Source organism: Protopterus annectens, chromosome 12.part0 (genome assembly GCF_019279795.1).
Source record: "Protopterus annectens isolate FY-2018-M chromosome 12.part0, PAN1.0, whole genome shotgun sequence".
In the NCBI taxonomy this organism is placed as follows: domain Eukaryota; kingdom Metazoa; phylum Chordata; order Ceratodontiformes; family Protopteridae; genus Protopterus; species Protopterus annectens.
The window spans coordinates 140,006,687-140,024,427 of NC_056746.1; the positions used below are offsets into that span (position 1 = coordinate 140,006,687).

Here is a 17,741-nt window from a genome sequence, read left to right on the forward strand (position 1 = left end):
TATATATACACACACACATGTATGTGTGTGCGTGACTGTGTGTGTTTCTAAAGTCCAGGAATCTTTGATCCTGCATGTTTGTGGTCATGTACAATTCCCAGTTTATAGTGGGGTAGTTAACATCTCCCATGAATATGGTGTTAGTTTGAATGGGGGTTACATTTAAGTATGTGTTGTGGGTTCCTGGATCATAGAGGGGGACCTATAGCTTGCAAAGATATGGTATGGAACGTTGTCTGTGGCAACCCGGATGCGTAGATGGTCAAGTGCATCATACTGTTTGACCAGCCTTGAGTTGCTTGTTTTTGATATAAACCATTCCTGTGCTGTAGCTGGGCTAAATGTGTGCAAGGCATTATAGCCCTGCACTGCCAGGGTGCTCTCCATGGCTCTAAAACATGTATCTGTAACTATACAGCCATTTACATTCTCCAGGGGGAGGAGAGGTTGCAGGAAGTGGAGTTTCTTGTTTAGACTCCTGGCATTGAGCAGTAACACCTTTAGATTCTCTTGGATTGTTTTTGCTATTTTGGAAGGCTTATCAGGTTGGCAATGCCTGAAAAGGCATGATGTGGTCAACAAGGCTTTGGCCAATATTCAAAAGACTAGGGGGGACAGTTTTTGCCAATATTTGAAAGCCTAGAGGGGGCAGGTACAACCATCTTTAGCAAAGCAGAGTGTTCTGTCAACCATATAGGTTCATAGTTAAGTACTGGGATAGCTGCCTTTGTGGGACGTTTTAAGCCTAGACAATTTCCCTTTTTATGCTCAAAATAACACATTCCATTCATTGTTTAGATTGGCCTTCTCTATCTCATGGTCAATAATTATATATGACCCCTAATGACAATAATTGGGATAATACCACAGATCATTTGTGAGGACCCACGCATGGACGAAAGCACTTAGAAGCTGCATCTGTCCATAAGTAGCACAGGAAGAAGTACTGGGGTATAGTTTCTGTTTTCCATCCATAGATTTAAGTTGCAGGTGAACTTTGTTTTATATGGATGGGGAGTCTGTTCCACAATACCAGTAGTATCCTCCGTGAGACATGCCCATTTCTCTAAACTGTTCTGTTCATGTTGTAGAACAGGTTTAGGTCCCTAGACCTACCATTTCTCATGTAATCTGACTTGCTGATGTGCAGTAAATCCATCAGTAATGGGTCAGAGGATGCCTTGTATGCTAGACACAGGTCACCTCTTAGCAGTCTGTAGGATACCACTTATAGTGACAGGGCAGTCCATGTAGGACATGTTGTTTAGGCCTTGTATTCTTTTAGAAAAGCATCTCTGAGGGTGTTCTAGTTGTTGCATGGGACTAGACAGATACATGCCAAAGAGGGCATTATATTCAATGACTGGCCTAATGAGGCCTGAGTAAAGGGGACAATGACATCCGTAGATCTAGACACAATCCCACTGTTTATAAACTGTGCAATATAGAAGGGCTTTCTTACAAAAATATACACATGTTGGCCAAAAGTTAGGTCACTGTCTACATAAGTTCCCAAATCCCAAACAACTGGGTCGATTCTTAGGGGTGTATTGCCAATGTGGTAGTTCCCTGGGGTAGATGCCTTCCCAAAGGATACAATAATAGATTTTTTGGCATTTCATTTCAGACCATGATTTTGACCCCAGTTATTTATTTGTGACAAGCCTTCCTGAAGGATAGCAAAGTCATTTCGGGATTCAATGACTGTTCCTAACAAAGTAATCTGCAAACTTAGCCAGAACCATTTGGCATTGGCTTTTACTTCATAAAAGTAAATGCCAAACAAGAGAGGTCCCACCACAGAATGCTTGGGGATTACACTGGTGACTGGTTCTTTGTACAGGTAACTTCCCCTATTTTGATTATTTGCATCGTATTTGTGAGCCAGTTGGCAAGCCAGCGGGTGACGTACAGGTTTATTCACAGTTTAGCTTTTCTACTGTGCCTGAGGGAATTGTGTCAAAAGCTTTGTCCAGGTCAAGGTATACTGTTTAGCCTTCATCCATCGTTTGGTGACCTTTTCAAAAAAATCCACCAGGGTGAGTAATCATGACCTGTCCTTGATGAATTCAGACTGATAGGTTTAGTGTTTGCAGGTTCCCTATGCCCCAACTGATTAATTCCACAATAAGCATACCTCTCAACTGTACACATTTTCACAGAATGTCCAGATTTTTGCCTCATATTTTTGGTTCATTTTTTCATAAAATTGTGGTTTTCTGGCAAATTAGTGGCAAATCATTAGAGACTGAAGTTAGAAAATAATGACTGACATTTTAGTTTCAGACTTCATACCCTTCAGAAAATTCATGGTAATGCAAAACCTATTATTCTATCAACTATTTAAGTTTGTAAGAGCAATATTTAAAAACTGTCCCTATTTTTGGGCCTTTGTCACACTTTTATGTATAGCTTTCTCCAGATTTCTTGCTCTAAGAGGATGACAATAAGTCTTTCTATGGCTTTGCTGAGGCTACTCAGAATTATGAGTCTGTAATTGCCTGGGTCTGTGGAAGGTCCTCCATTATGCAGGAGAATGACTGCAACTTTTCTCTATTCGCTTTGTACAAAACCTGTATACAGAATGAGATTGAACAGCGTTGTTAGGGATGTGGCTAAATCATGCTTCATGCTATTTAAGATGCATCCGTGGGTATTGTCAGGACCCATCGATGCAGTATTTTTAGCTTTTGACACCACTTTTAGGAGTTAGTCTTGTGTGAAGCTGGAGGTGAGACAGTTTCATGTATATCCTGAAGGACAGACAGAGGGAAGACGGTGGTAACGTTAGAGCTAAATTTATCGACCAGTAGATGAGCTATATCTTCAGCCTCAGTGTAGGTAACATATCCTCCCAGACTGACAAAGATCCTACCCCCTTTGAAAGACACCAAAAGTTATTTAAAGTCAATTTTCTGTTCATATTGTGGCATTACCTTTGCAGAGGGTAGAATGCTGCTCAGCGATAGGCTGATACTGGCCTGAGACACTCTGACTGAGAGGTTCACCATGTCTTCCTTTATGTAGTCCAGGCCCAGGGAGGTACATCTGAGGTCATTTACACCACATCAAGGGCAAGTCATTTCTCAAGATGTTAAATATACTTTCAAAAGAAGTGGAAGGAACAAAAGTGAAATGTCGTTAACATAATTATATTCCTGTTCTGTAACTGCAACTGTCTTCATTTTGTAAGTCTGATCTTAGCAGTATGTTATATTTCCTAATGTCAGGTGATTCACTGATTGTGGCCAACACAGACAACTGCAAATACACAGAAAAAACCACAGCAGTTGCATTAGATACTGCTTTTGGAGGGGTGAGGTAATAGGCAATAGGAAATCTATGCTAACAAGCTCATTCTAAGCACACCAATTAAGACTACAGTTATGAAAAAGGTGTGTGTTTACGTGATGTACATTTTAACTGTCTGCCAAAAAGCATTGCAGAAATCGTATAATGAAGTATAGGGTAACAGTCATATTAGAACAGCAGCCACAGGAAATTCACCTTCGCCTCAGGGACATCCCCTGATACATAGTGATACAAGCATTAATTTCCTTCCATTTTCATCCATACAAAAATCTAATTTATGGATAACTTGCAACTAAAAAAGCATTTTTCATCTTTCTGACTTCAAATAACAGCAATGGAAACTTAAAAAAAATTAAAAGGGTGCAGAACAGCAGCAATTGTAGTGCCTTTTCTATTAAAGCATGGTTACAGCAACACTAAACTGTAATTAATAACTGGCTGATTTAGGGTGGAGTAACAAAAACAATGATTTTAGTCAAAAGGTACCTTCTTAGATGGGGCACCAACTTTACCAAAGAGACAAAAAAATGCCCCTATGAATTCTTTGAGACACAAGTCATTAGCTGATAAGGTGACAATGCTGTTCACATCTCATCCACATCTGAAGCTATGACCCCATTTATAGTATAATACCACACCTTCACTATTTATAATTCATTTCATTTGTATATGTATATATATATATATATATATATATATATATATATATATATATATATATATATATATATATATTAATTTGGAAAAATCCTTAATCCTAGAAACTGAAATTAACATTTATTCATTTCACTAATAGCAAAGTTAGTTCACTGAACTAGAAGTGCTTTGTAAATAATAGAATTTGAGTGCCTCCAAAATATCTGGATAATTTACAATATAAATATAGCTTTCTGAAATAATGTTTTTGTGCTGGCTCTCCAACATTAAACTGGTAGAGCAACCAAAAAAGGCAAAGCACTTTTGTCAGTGAGCTTCTATCAACATTTTACATGTAATTTCAAAAGTAAAGGGAATCCCTATTAACTGCATCTCTGCCCCGATGACTCAGGGAACCAGAGTCTGAATAGCAACTTGGACACCTCCTGAAGAGAAGGTGGTGGAAAGCAGGAGCAGCATGGCTTTGCCAGATAGCCCTTCCTTGGGGGAGACCTACATCTGGATACTAGGTCCAGTGGCTGAATCCCTGGTGCAGGCCGACCATCCCACAGTAATGTTGCTTTAATGAGGGAAGACTGACTTGAGGGGTTACATCACTTGCAAAAATGAGAGATTATGCCCTTTCTGAAGCCCATAACATGCTAAACAGTAGGAGGTACTGGGAATAGGCAGAGGGATTAGGGCCTTAAAAGACAAATACAAAGGCTTCAGACAATCGAAAACTCTCCTGTCCACTGTTCAGCTCCTGCTCTTGAGTAAAAGAAATGGGATATAGGGCTCTTGCTTGACAAGGGGACAAATAAGCTAATGGAGTAAATGTAGACAGAAAAAAAACTTTGATCACAAGTAGGGAGAAGAAAATAAATAAATTGCCGTTAACTTAGATAAATGTATGTACCAGGTCCTCACATATTTACTATTTTGTGTCCAACCTACACAATTTATGCAGCATTATAAGACTGTTTAAGTCAAATATTAACCGTGAGGAAATATTAATTCACATAAAAGCTCTCAAAACTTCTCCAAGTGCCAAAGCATTTACTTTGTCTTAAAGACATTTTTAATTCACATCACAATAATTCAGTTCTTGATAGCCAGATTATCACTGTAATGTTTCACACAGCAAAATTATAAAACAATTGGCATATTCAGAGTTGCCTAATTATCTGATCATAGTGCTGCAATGGGTCATAATATCCCACTTAAATGTGAATGGAGCAAACTATTCATTGCATAATACAAGCCTTAATTGTAATTCTAAACCAATAAAAGTGGTTCTTGACTACCGGACATTGTATAGAGCAGTGCAACACTGCATTCACTGATTATGGGAAAGGATGATAGCAATGTAGTAGGTAGCGCTTTGATGGCTGGGGCAGAATAAAACAAACAAATCAAAGTGTATCAGTCTGTAATCAGAACAGCAGATCGATCATAAATAGTAACACTCTGCAACAGCACGCATAACTCAACCAAAGTTAAATGACAGCTGTTAAGACTTATGTTCACTTAACCTACTGAAGTTTAGCTCTCCAGCTGTGTTAACTTTCCCACTTGCCAGTTCTGCAAATAATGATTCCATGAACCTCTCAGGTCATTGGTAAAGATCCATAATGTTTGAGCTATGCATCTCTACACGACTGTGGCTTCTTTTTAATTGTTTACGGTTTTCCTACAATGACAGATGGCATTTAGCTGCTCCTGGTACACCTCCTCAGTCTGTGTGTACCAGAATGCAAATGTTTTCACCTAAACCCAATCTATTTCAGAGCTGGATAGGAAAATCTCCACAGATCTCACAAATGTCCTTTTCCTAATCTTGTCCATACACGGGACATGTACGGACAAGTTCAGACAACAAGCTGACCATTCGCTTTCTTTATGCCATGTCACTCAAGTATGGTTAAGTAAAACAGCACGACTCAGACTTTCCACTTAGCATGGCAAATTCCTGTTGAAAAATTGTGCATTTCATATGAAGTACTTAACATCTGCAAGTTGGTACCATTACTCTGACTCCTACCATCGAAAAGGTACACTGTCAACTACTTACCTTCCTCGATCACAACACGTTTCAAAATTTCACTGACTGGCACCTCAACTGCTACACCATTTCAAGGTCACATGCTTTGCTTCTCTGTTACTGACAGAAGCAACACATCAGTGTATCTACCTGCAGGACTTAATGAATGCCCGCACATTTGGTTCATTACCCAAGTAACCCCCACCAACACACCTGACACTCAGACATCAGCAGACTCATCTAGTAGCTTACTCAAGAAAAATCACATCATGTTTTGCAAAAAAAAACTCAGCACATTATTATTCTGTTCCAGATATTGCCATCATATTAATAAATACCAGCCACAAAAGTTTGCCTTGACAAGATTTATCATAGAGTAACCAGTTCTTAGATTACTAAAGAAATCATTTTCATAGATTCTACAGATATGAAAACAGGTTTGTTGTAGTCTGAAATTAACCTGCAACAACTGGAATTTCAGCTTAATTCAGTTTATTTTGAAGGAATTATGAGAGAATCCATATTATTGTAAACCAAAGGGGCATTAACATGGTGTTTCTTACTTTGCAGGGTAATCACAAATGGGATTCATTAATGTAATTTTATTTCTCATACAACTTAACCAAACTGGTCATTCTGTTCTGCTTTTATGATGAAAGTAGTCAAAGTGAGGGACTTGGATTTCACACTTGTTTTTTCTGTGGTCCCTGCTGTATTAAAGGTTTTTATCCGGCTACAAGTTAAATTTCAAATGTCATATGGGTTTCAACATTGCACTGGTTTTCTTCTTTCTTATCTATAGTGCCCATAATGATAAACAAGCAATGGTTAATAAATTTACTGCAGCACATCCCAAGGCAAACTGCGTTTCACACATACTGTTTTCTCAAAAACTGTCAAAAGTGCTATAAGCTTTCTTTAAAGTCTCATGTATATTCTACTGTTCCATACATGTAGGAAAAGAAAAAAAAGTTGATCATGTGGAAACATACAACATTATGATACTGATGCTTTAAAAAGAAACCTTATCTGGTACCGGAGAGTAATGAAAACATACTTTTGCATTACTGTCAGGTACCATACAAGTTTTAATGAAGGAAAAATGATTATGAGAAAGAAATTACTGCATTATGACGATGATTTATAGTGTGATGTTGCCAGTATCTGCATCATATATACTCTCACCCTCTCAGTCCATATACCTTCTAGCCAAATATCACAGGCTAGTACATTGCAAATTTATAAAGACTCTAACCAAAAAGACATATCTTTCTCACTATAATCTTAAACAACACATATATCTTACTCTTCTCCACTTACTACAAGATGGTGATATTCACCCCAGTCCTGGCCCACATCTTATTACAACCAACATAGAACAAAACCAAACTAAACCATTATCTCTCTTATACTCTAAACCTTCAAATTCCCTTTCCATAGCCCATCTTAATATACGTAGTATCTGCAACAAAATCAGTCAACTCCATGCCCTCCTTGAAACTCAACAGTTTGACATTTTATGCCTATCAGAAACTTGGTTAAAACCTTCCATTAAAGACATCGAAATTACCCCACCTGGTTATAACATTATTAGACTTGATCGCACTACCAAGAAAGGAGGTGGGGTAGCCATTCTGTACAAAGCAAAACTTAAACTTAATCCTCTAGACCTGACTCTTACCCAAAACACAAATGCAGAAGTTATTAGCTCCAAAGTACAAATCAATAACACTAAAGCAATAAACATCATTTGTACTTATCTCCCCCCTGGAAATAACATCAATACCCTTGAAGATATACTTTACCAACTTTCTATCAAACTCCCACAAGAAACACTAGTCCTAGGGGACTTCAACATAGACTGGAATTCCTGTAACAATGCTAACCCTACTTCCCATATCAACCTCTATGGCTTCAAACAACTTATTGATGGTCCCACTAGAATTAATAAAACAAACAATAAGAATACCACCCTAGACTGGATTCTTACAAATACCCCCTTGCAAACCTACCAATCACATATCCTTCCAGATGACCTTAGTGACCACGCACTAACCTATATCATTAGATGCAAAACCAACCTAACCCTACCCACCACTTTCCGAACTCTACACTCAAAAAAGCAATTTAACCCTGATCACTTTCAAGCTGAACTTTCACAATGTCATTGGGCCCCACTAAAATATTTCCCACTCAACAAAGCAGTAGAACACTTCGATTCTACATTCCTAGCTATACTCAATCAGCACGCCCCAAGTCACACCATTAGAACCAAAACTAAAACTGCTCCCTGGCTAACCACAAATACTAAGCATAAAATAGCCCTAAGAAACAAATCTTGGCATAAATGGCGTACCACCAAAAGTCCAACTAACCACCAAAACTTTAGAGAACTTAGAAACAGTACTAAAAAAGCAATTCTATCAGACAAAAAGAACTATTACGTTCAACTTCAAAATACTACCAAAAATGAACCAAAAACATTCTGGTCATGTATTAATAATCTGCTGACCCCAGGCAAAATAATTACCCCAACCCACAGGATTCTGACCCTGATAACCCCGCACTAACAGCCAATAACTTTAATTCCTTCTTCACCAATTCTATACAAACTCTAGCCAACCAACTATCTCCAGATACTTCTCAACTACCTCCATATACCTTAATAAACACTATCCCTCCCTTTCACCTACAACCTGTATCTACCTCCTATATACAATCTCTTCTCCATAAACTAAAACCTACCACCCCTTCTGCAGACAAGCTTCCTGCTGAATTCCTGCAACTAGCAGCAAAAGCCATTGCTTACCCTGTCTCTATCTTAATAAACAGATCAATAAAAGAAGGTATTTTTCCAACAGTCTGGAAGATATCACATATAATACCCCTACATAAAGGAGGCAAATCTTATGACTTCTCCAACTATCGTCCCATAGCACTTCTATCCCCCTTAGCTAAAATCATGGAGAAGTGTATACATAAACAACTACTCAACCATCTCCTCCATAACAACCTTCTAGCTGACACTCAACATGGTTTCAGACCTGCTCACAGTACCACCACAGCTTTACTCTCCTTTACCAATACCATAAACTTCAACCGCAACAACAACAAACTTACATCTTCTCTTTTCTTAGACCTATCAAAAGCCTTTGATATGGTGAATCATTCACTTCTTCTGCACACACTAAAATCTCTGGCCCTGGATCCCTCTTCCATAACCTGGCTTTCTTCCTATCTAGAAAACCGGCAGCAAGCTGTACTCTGGAAAACTCACTATCTGCTCTCCTCCCTATTTCTTTAGGAGTACCCCAAGGGTCTATTCTAGGCCCACTTCTATTTTTCCATCTTTATTAACGACCTCCAATCATCTATACCTAACACTACCTACATACAATATGCAGATGATTCCACCATTATTTGCACTGCTTCTTCTCAAACTGAACTCCAGACTCAAACTCAAACAGCCTTCTCAACTGTTGAACAGTGGTTCTCCAATCGCTGTCTACTCCTTAACCCTAAGAAAACTAAATTATTACTCTTTTCTCCCACACGTAAATCAACTTTGTTAAACTTCTGTATTACAGCAACTGACAACACCATTATCTCTCCTGATTCCACAACTAAGCTTCTCGGTGTTATTATCGATAACAATCTTAACTATGATTGTCAAATCAACAGTACTATAAAAGCAGTTAATAAGAAAATAGGATCCCTGTACAGAATAAAGCCCTTCCTCACACCTGAAGCTAGGACAACCTTAGCCCAAACACACCTTATCTCTACCCTTCTGTATGCCTCCCCTATTTACACTAATCTATCTAAAAGTAACCTTAAGAAACTTACTACATCTTATCATAATATTGCCAGATTTGCCACCTCATCCCAATTCAGAACCCACCACTGTCTAAACCTAAAACAACTACACTGGCTGGAACTCCCTAACAAGCTCATTTTCAACAACTTTTAATAGCACACAAAATCCTATACCAACCTTCTAAAACACCAGCTCTTAGCAACCTCTTGACTCCCTATATTAACCTGAAACAACTACGTTCCTCTGATAAACTACTTGTTAATATTACCAAAACTAATGATTCTGCAGGCAACTGCCTTTTCTCTAACGCAGTAGGTAAAATATGGAATAATCTTCCATCTGACATCTCTTCTTTGTCCACTCTTCCACTCTTTAAGAAACACCTATTAAGACATCTTAATAAATTCTGGCTTTGCTCTTGTACCAACCCAGACTAACCTGTTTGCACCTTACTCTATCATAAACCTTCCTTAACCACTTGGACCCTCCCATCTACCTCAACTCTTCAACTGACAAAATATCCCTTATATTTGTAAATATTACTTTATTCACTTTAACATTTCTGACCTTCCTTTTGTATTGCTAAGAGTTAACCTCTAACTTAATCTCTTTCTAATTTAGCTTTTTCTAGTTAGTTAAGATCTATAATATAGGTGATTATATAACACATTAGTACTATGCAATATTTGTAATTGTAAAATTGTTTTACCTCTGGAGCTTTTCTCCACAGGCCTTTTTTTTCTAAGTTAGCTTATTTAGTTCATTAAGATCTATAATATATGTGATTACATTTCATTCTTCCCATTGCATAACACACGTACTATGTATTATTTGTATTTGTAAAATTGTTTGTACCTCTGGAGCTTTTCTCCCCGGGCCTCCACTGAAAATGGACATAAATCCAGTTGGACTAGCCCGGTCAACAAATGTAAAATAAAATAAATAAAATAAAATAAACAAATAGAGGCAAAAGTAATATTTCACATAAGGTTTCATGATTACACAGAACTTTTGATGCAATGCTTGCATGTAGATGTAGGAACAAAACAATGCTTTCACAAGCCCATCACAATCATTACTCAACTAAAATCAGTTTAGCCATAGCCTAGTTAAGGGCAAACAAAATGAAAGCTATATTTTATACTTCAAATGTTTTACTGTTTTACAAGAGAAGTAAACAACAGTCGTAAGCAATGATGACTTGTAACAGAAACCCTGACTCAGATTCACAGCAGACAGCAGGAGAGATTTATTTCTACGACTTCAGGGAAAGCAGTTACAGTAGCTTTGACAGGGTGACTATGACTTCATGTAAAGCAATTATGACCAAATGGAAAACAACCATGCTAGTTCCAGTAATGACCATATGGATGTGGCTTCAAAGGCTTTCTGCAAAGCTTATGAAAACTGGCAAATGCCTCATATGCATGGCAGTCACTCTTGTTAGCCAAGGTGTTGCACTTTTACATGCACATACAAATATATTAATACCACTGACCTCATGGTTTAGAACTTCCTAATATGCATATAGTCAAGGATATCATTGAGAAGTACAGATGGAGATTAACAGTGTTACCCAGTAAGTAGAGGTACCCAATAAATCCCACGTGAAAATCTGCAATCACCTATCTGGTTTTAACGGTTGCTATGTATGTACTGTGCTTGGTATACAAGGGCAGTCTGTTCCACAGATGGGGACTACATTGGGTTAGGCACCTGTTATACCATCTCAAGGTGCTGATGGGGTAAGTACCTGGAGCAAGTGTTTGCCTTACCATTGACGGCATTCAAAGAGTCCTGGGTCATTCATAGAACAGAAGACTCACCAGAAATCACCCTCAGGAGAGAAGTCTACATGACACTGAGTAGAGGGACTGGGCTTTTACTCTAGCAGAGTTACTAAAAAGTACCAAGGTGAGAGACCTTTTTGGTGAAGAAATGCTGAGGACTCGAGATACTTTAGGTGTTTAGCAAGGTATATGGCAAAGGGGGCACTTCTAAAAATAATAAGCCTAATAACGAATGGCATTACAATACTGGTAACCCAGTGGGCAGATAGTGAATAAAATCTGTAAAGCAGTTACTTCAAGGACATGTGACATCTTTCCAGAAACCTTTACTTAACAACATATTTCTTTAGGAACTAGTTATTATGAAGTTAAAGTTAAAATATTTATTTTTCTTGTGAGAGGTTTTATCTCGTCTTCCATTATTTTCTGTATGGTTATACCCTTATAAAGATGCCACATGTGGCAATGGTGAAAATTTTGCACACCACAGTTCTCTTCAGGGAAAGCAAGATTTCTTATATTCTTTATACTGTGATTTCAGCCACAGTATAAAGAATAAACGATGTGGCAATAATTAACACAGACATACAGCAGCTTCTTTATTGTATATGTATTGGGGTGTCTAGATACAACTGACATATGCTCTTTAAATTTCCACATTTCTCTGTTCATAATGTCATGACAGAACTCCCTACCAGAAGTACAGGACCCTTAAGAGTTCTAGAGATCAGAAAACTAAACTGCAAACTGAAAAGAAAGGAAGTGAATGTCAAAACTTGCTACAACATCATTAAAGTATGTTGTAGAGTGGAATCACCATGTCTCCATCCCACATTACTGCTACTTATAGATGTAACTCCAACACTGCTTAACGCCTGAACAAGGGAACATTCCGATACCACAATCTTATACTTCATATATAGTCCTACATATGCACTTATATATGTACACAGTCCCCTATATGTACATATATACAGTCCCCTATATGTACATATATACAGTTGCATATATGTACTTATAGTCTCATTATTACATTTCATATATACAGTCCCCTATATGTACACATATACAGTCCCCTATATCTACTTCTAGTCTTGTTATTGCAGTCCTTAGAATTTCAACAGGAGCCCATGAAAGGAAAGGCACTTGCAGCTCTCAGAAACCTAGTGGGACCATTCATAAAAAAAGTAAAACCACAACACATCCATTTCGTATATTAGCAACAGCACAGTGAGAGAGTATATTCAGCAGTGCTTTGGCACAGACGTTAGCACTGCTGTTTCGCAGTACTGTTTTTACATGCCTGTTCTTATGTGGGGTACTTTCTGTGAGTATTCAGCCTGTCCCCACTGGGTGCGGACTCTGTCTGTCCTCCCTGCTCTGGCATGGGCTGCCATTGTGTGGTCCAGTTTCATCTCATATCACAAAAACATGTCTTAGGTGAAATGGTGATCCTCCAAATATCTCAGAGGGATATGTGTCATGTGTGTATGTGCACACACCCTGCAATAAACTGCCATCCTAGCTAGGATTAATTTCTCTGTCTTGTACCCACATAATGTAAGGTGAGACTCTAGTTATTCTATGATCCTGAACTGGATTAAACAGGCAATCAGAAATAGGAACTGATTAATTCCTAACTCCGCAATGATGCAAAACTGTTTCTAAAGAACTTTAGCAATGCATGTATTAAATAAGTTTTACCAAAATATGTTTTGTCATGTTATCCCTACAACAGTAAATAGATACCTGCTAGTAAGCACATTAGAAGATATTTTAAAAATTATGAGAAATTACTTCAAAAGTAGTACTATTTTTTTTTTGCTACAGCAGATCTTGTTTATACATAATATTTACTTGTCACTTATCATCACTTCATATTTTATTGAAAAATATTCTGTAGTCCTTACAGTCTCTGACAAATACAAGGAAGAAGCCTGACCTGGGAATGACAGTTGAGGAACCAAACTGGGGGGGCAAGGGCAAGTGAGTGACCAAAGCTGGAGGGGGATGTAGGAAGGCCCACTGCTGTACTAACACCCACTGGAGGTCATGTAGCAAAGAGCAAATTTCACCATCAGCATTCAGATCATCACAGGGCATGCACTCAAAGTAGAATAATTTCTCCAGAGATAGGCATATAAGGCAGAGGCAGTAAACACACTCAGAAGTCCAATATTACATACCAGTCTTGTCAGCTGCCATGAGGTACTGCGGTTTAGGGTCAACAGAAAACCCCCTGATGGTGACCTCGTATGACCAAACTAGGAAAATAATCAATGGGCCAGTCAAGCTGCAGGAGGTCTACTGACTGGCATATAGTGGGGTTTAAAAGTATACTTAAAATAGTCACTCCAGTGGACTAGAGAGATAAAGCCCTATCACTTAAAACATTCTAGGTTCGATTAGTGCCCCAGGCAATGGAACAGCAGACAGAGATGGGCTAGCTTGTCCTGGGAGGGAGGGTGCTCATCAATGGCGCTCCCTACTGGACAGATTACTAAAAAAAAGGGACTTGACTTCCATGGTTGATGAGCATGGGAGGGTATAAGGAAAGGGGAAAAGTTGGTAGAGCATATAAAATGACCCCAGCCAGACGCACAGATGACTGAGCCCACAGGAAGCTATTAGCATCCACGATCAACCCCAGCAAATATCGGAGTAATCCAGGAGACAGGAGGATGGTTGGTAGACTTGGCTTGGACATGGAGCCCATGGTGGACAGATATCATGAGGTTAGAGGAGGCAAAAAACAAAAAAAACTTAAATTAAAATGTACACACACACACACACACACACACACACACACACACACACACACACACACAGTATTCCATACCTGTAGCCTAGAATTCTATTCCCATAACATACTCTACTCAGCCAAATAATCAGGTGGTCAGATCAATGGTCTCATGTCATGGAATCAGGAAGTGAAACTATTAATTTAGTTAATAAAAATCTAATTATATTCTGTGCTGAAACATATATCCTGTAAGTTATAGCAGGTATCTTATACATGTTCACTGAAAGAAAGCTTGAACTGGGAGACAGGGTATATAATTGTAGTACACATTTTATGTAACTTTTTTTGGAAGGTCTCAAAATAGGGTTGGAAAAAACGTACTTGATACAATAGACAGTATAATCTGATGATAAAGCATTCAGCAGATGTACTGCAATTTATAACAAGTTCTATCTACAGATAACACATCTAGCAGTAGCAGAACACCACATCCATCAAGCTGTTAATCAAAGGATTTCACTCACCGTGGAAATGTTACTATAAGCCCTTCCTGTTATTTTGTTTTACCTACACAGTTCATTCTTTTAATGCAAAAATGCAAACTACATTTTAGGAAGAAAGGACAAACCATTTGCATTTTGAAAATTCTGCAAAGAGATTAATGGTAAATACAAGCAGTAAACATAACTGAAGTAAAGAGTATCTTGGCTGCCTGGTCTTTAGGAAAATGAAGCTGAATTTCATTTTCTTTAAACTGCCGGTTAATCAAAAACTGTAAAATGTAGTATGAGCTGAAGCAGAAACCAGTAGCTAACTGCAACAAGAAAACCAAACTGCCCTTAACAGAGCATTTGAAAGGGTTCATTCAGACTCGTAATAACAAGCACACATAAACAAGCAGCCACCTGGGAAGAAGTTTAAACTCCTGTGCGTTTAGAAATACTGTCAGCGCAATCAGTCCCTGCTATTTACTCCCATGCTAAGTACGTTACAGCAGAAATAAAAAAAAATCTTACCCAAAATGTGTCTGAACCATCTGTAGTGCAAAGCCACTCCATTGTTACTTCTGATAAAAGAGCAGAAATGTCAGCATTATCTTTGGGGTACCATTTCCTAGGAGGAAAATGTAGAGGGAAGTCAGTTTAGTTGTTGCAAGACTTGTGTGTACACTTAATGTGAAAGTTACAGTAACGTTTCCTGGCAAGCCTTGCACTTCCTGATTACGGCTACTCCTCAAAGCAGATTATTGGCCTGTTCTATAAAATGAAATAGGAACATGTTCGTCTTTCAGGAATTTCATCCAGCAGGCAGACAGCAAACTGCTTCTAACCTATGTTTAAGTTGGCAACCTGTTCTGCAAGAGGAACTGTGCAGCTGCTAATCTTCAACAGGTCGCTTAACTAATCTGAAGTAATTAGTTAATAAATAATACTAAAAATTATGGCATAGAAGAGCCTGTAATATAATTTGTGTTACAGATGTAATAAGCATGCTTGGAATCAGTTACAACCCTTTTAGGTTTTAAATACTTTTTTGCGATGTGCAATATGTCAAGGAGAGCTTATACAGATGAAGAAAATGTGAGCCTTCAGATAGTTCTAAATATTCTGGCTAATGATCCCTTTCTGAAAGATAAATAAAATGCAGATTATCTTGGATTAAAAAAAAAAAAAAAAACAGTACGTTGGTACCAGAACTGGGCTACCTGTTTTGCAATATTTATTTATTTATTTATTTATTTTATTTGCCATTTGTTAACCGGGGTAGTCCACTGGGCCATAATGAGCCCGTTTTCAGTGGAGGCCCAGGGAGAAAAGCTCCACAGTATGTAGAAAGTTTGTACATTAACATACATGTTATATAAACTAGAAGAGTTAATACAATTCACAATAGGTTCACATAGGTTAGTACTAGGCTAACTGCCCTTGTGGGCCATTTTAAGCCTAGACAATGACCCCGTGTGATAGTCAAACCCTGCACCTTGTGTTTGTAAGGCAAACACCTTAACCATTATGCCAAAGTTATACACACAACGTAATATGTACAGAAACTATAACATTTGTAGACTGTATACAAACAGGATTAGAAGAGCTATACAATTCACAGTAAAGAAGTTTTCACACAATGTTATTATTACAGAAAGAATACAATATAAATAAATAAAATGTCATTTAGTATGTTGCTTTCATTTTTCTTTGATGGATCTTGTTTAGTTTGTCAATGTCTTTTCCACGTCAACAGATCTGAAGGAGTGGGTCTATGCACTTGTAGCTATCATGGCTCAGACATGCACCCACAGTTTGCACAGTCTAAGTGGCTTAACAAAACAGATTCCACAAGTATTTGGGTTGGTATAGTAGATAAGGTGTTTGCCTCACAGACAAAAGGCACAGGACTTGATTCTCCCCAAAGGAAATTGGCTAGGCTTAAAATACCTCTCAACTATACAGATTTTCGCAGAATGCCCAGATTTTTGCCTCATATTCTTGGTACATTTTTCATTAAATTGTAGTTTTCTAGCAAATTATTGGCAAATTATTGTTGATTTAAGTAAGAAAATAATGACAGACCTTTGAGTTTCAGTCTTCATATCCTTCATAAAAATTCATGCTGATGCAAAACCTGTTATTCTATCTACTCTCTAAGCTTGTAACAGCAATATTTAAAAATTGTCCCTATTTTTGGCCTTTGTCCCCTCATTTTTTATGGCTTTGCCCAGATTTCTTGCTCTAGGAGGTTGAGAGGTATGAAATGGCTCCAGCACAAGCAGCCCAGACTTACCCCTCAAATAAGGTGAAGTCCCAAGACTGAAAAAAAACTCCCTTATCAGCCTCAACAAAAAGTTGAGATCCCTCATCAAATCCTCTAAAGCTAGCTATGAAAACAGAATTGCAGCAGATAGTAAAGATAACCACAAGCCCTTCTATAGTTATGTAAAGAATCTCCATGGAAATACCCAGATTTGCTCTGAGCTACTGCACAATGGTACCTCCTATACTGAGCCAGCAGATATTTCCAGTATACTGGCCGACAGATTCAGTGCCAACTTTACCCATCCTCCCACCCCCAAAGGACCAATCACAATACCAGTAGATTGCCAGGCACCCAGTATTACTGCAGCACTGTCCAAGGCCAAGAATACAGCTTCTATGGAACCTGACAATATCCCTGGCTGTGTTCTACATGAACTACAGAGTGAACTGGCACCTCACCTGTGTGCACTGTTCAATCACAGCCTCACCTCAGGCTTTGTCCCTACCAAATGGCGCATTGCTACAGTCATCCCTCTAGACAAAGGAGGCGCAACTACAGAACCTGAGAACTATTGCTCCATTAGCCTGACAAGTCTGATATGCAAAGCTATGGAATGCATCATCATGGACCTAATAAACAAGGATA

The 17,741-nt window shown here is 38.3% G+C and overlaps 1 protein-coding gene across 1 annotated transcript in view; it reads right to left on the minus strand.

The window, feature by feature from the left end:
• Nucleotides 1-15,544, minus strand: part of LOC122816399 (multidrug resistance-associated protein 1-like) — an 827,783-nt gene extending 812,239 nt beyond the window's left edge. Inside the window, exon 1 of the mRNA XM_044089157.1 lies at nt 15,359-15,544. Within this exon, the coding sequence (XP_043945092.1) occupies nt 15,359-15,400 (42 nt within the window). The 5' untranslated portion in view covers nt 15,401-15,544. The remainder of the gene's footprint in view (nt 1-15,358) is intronic.
• Nucleotides 15,545-17,741: the final 2,197 nt, after the last annotated feature.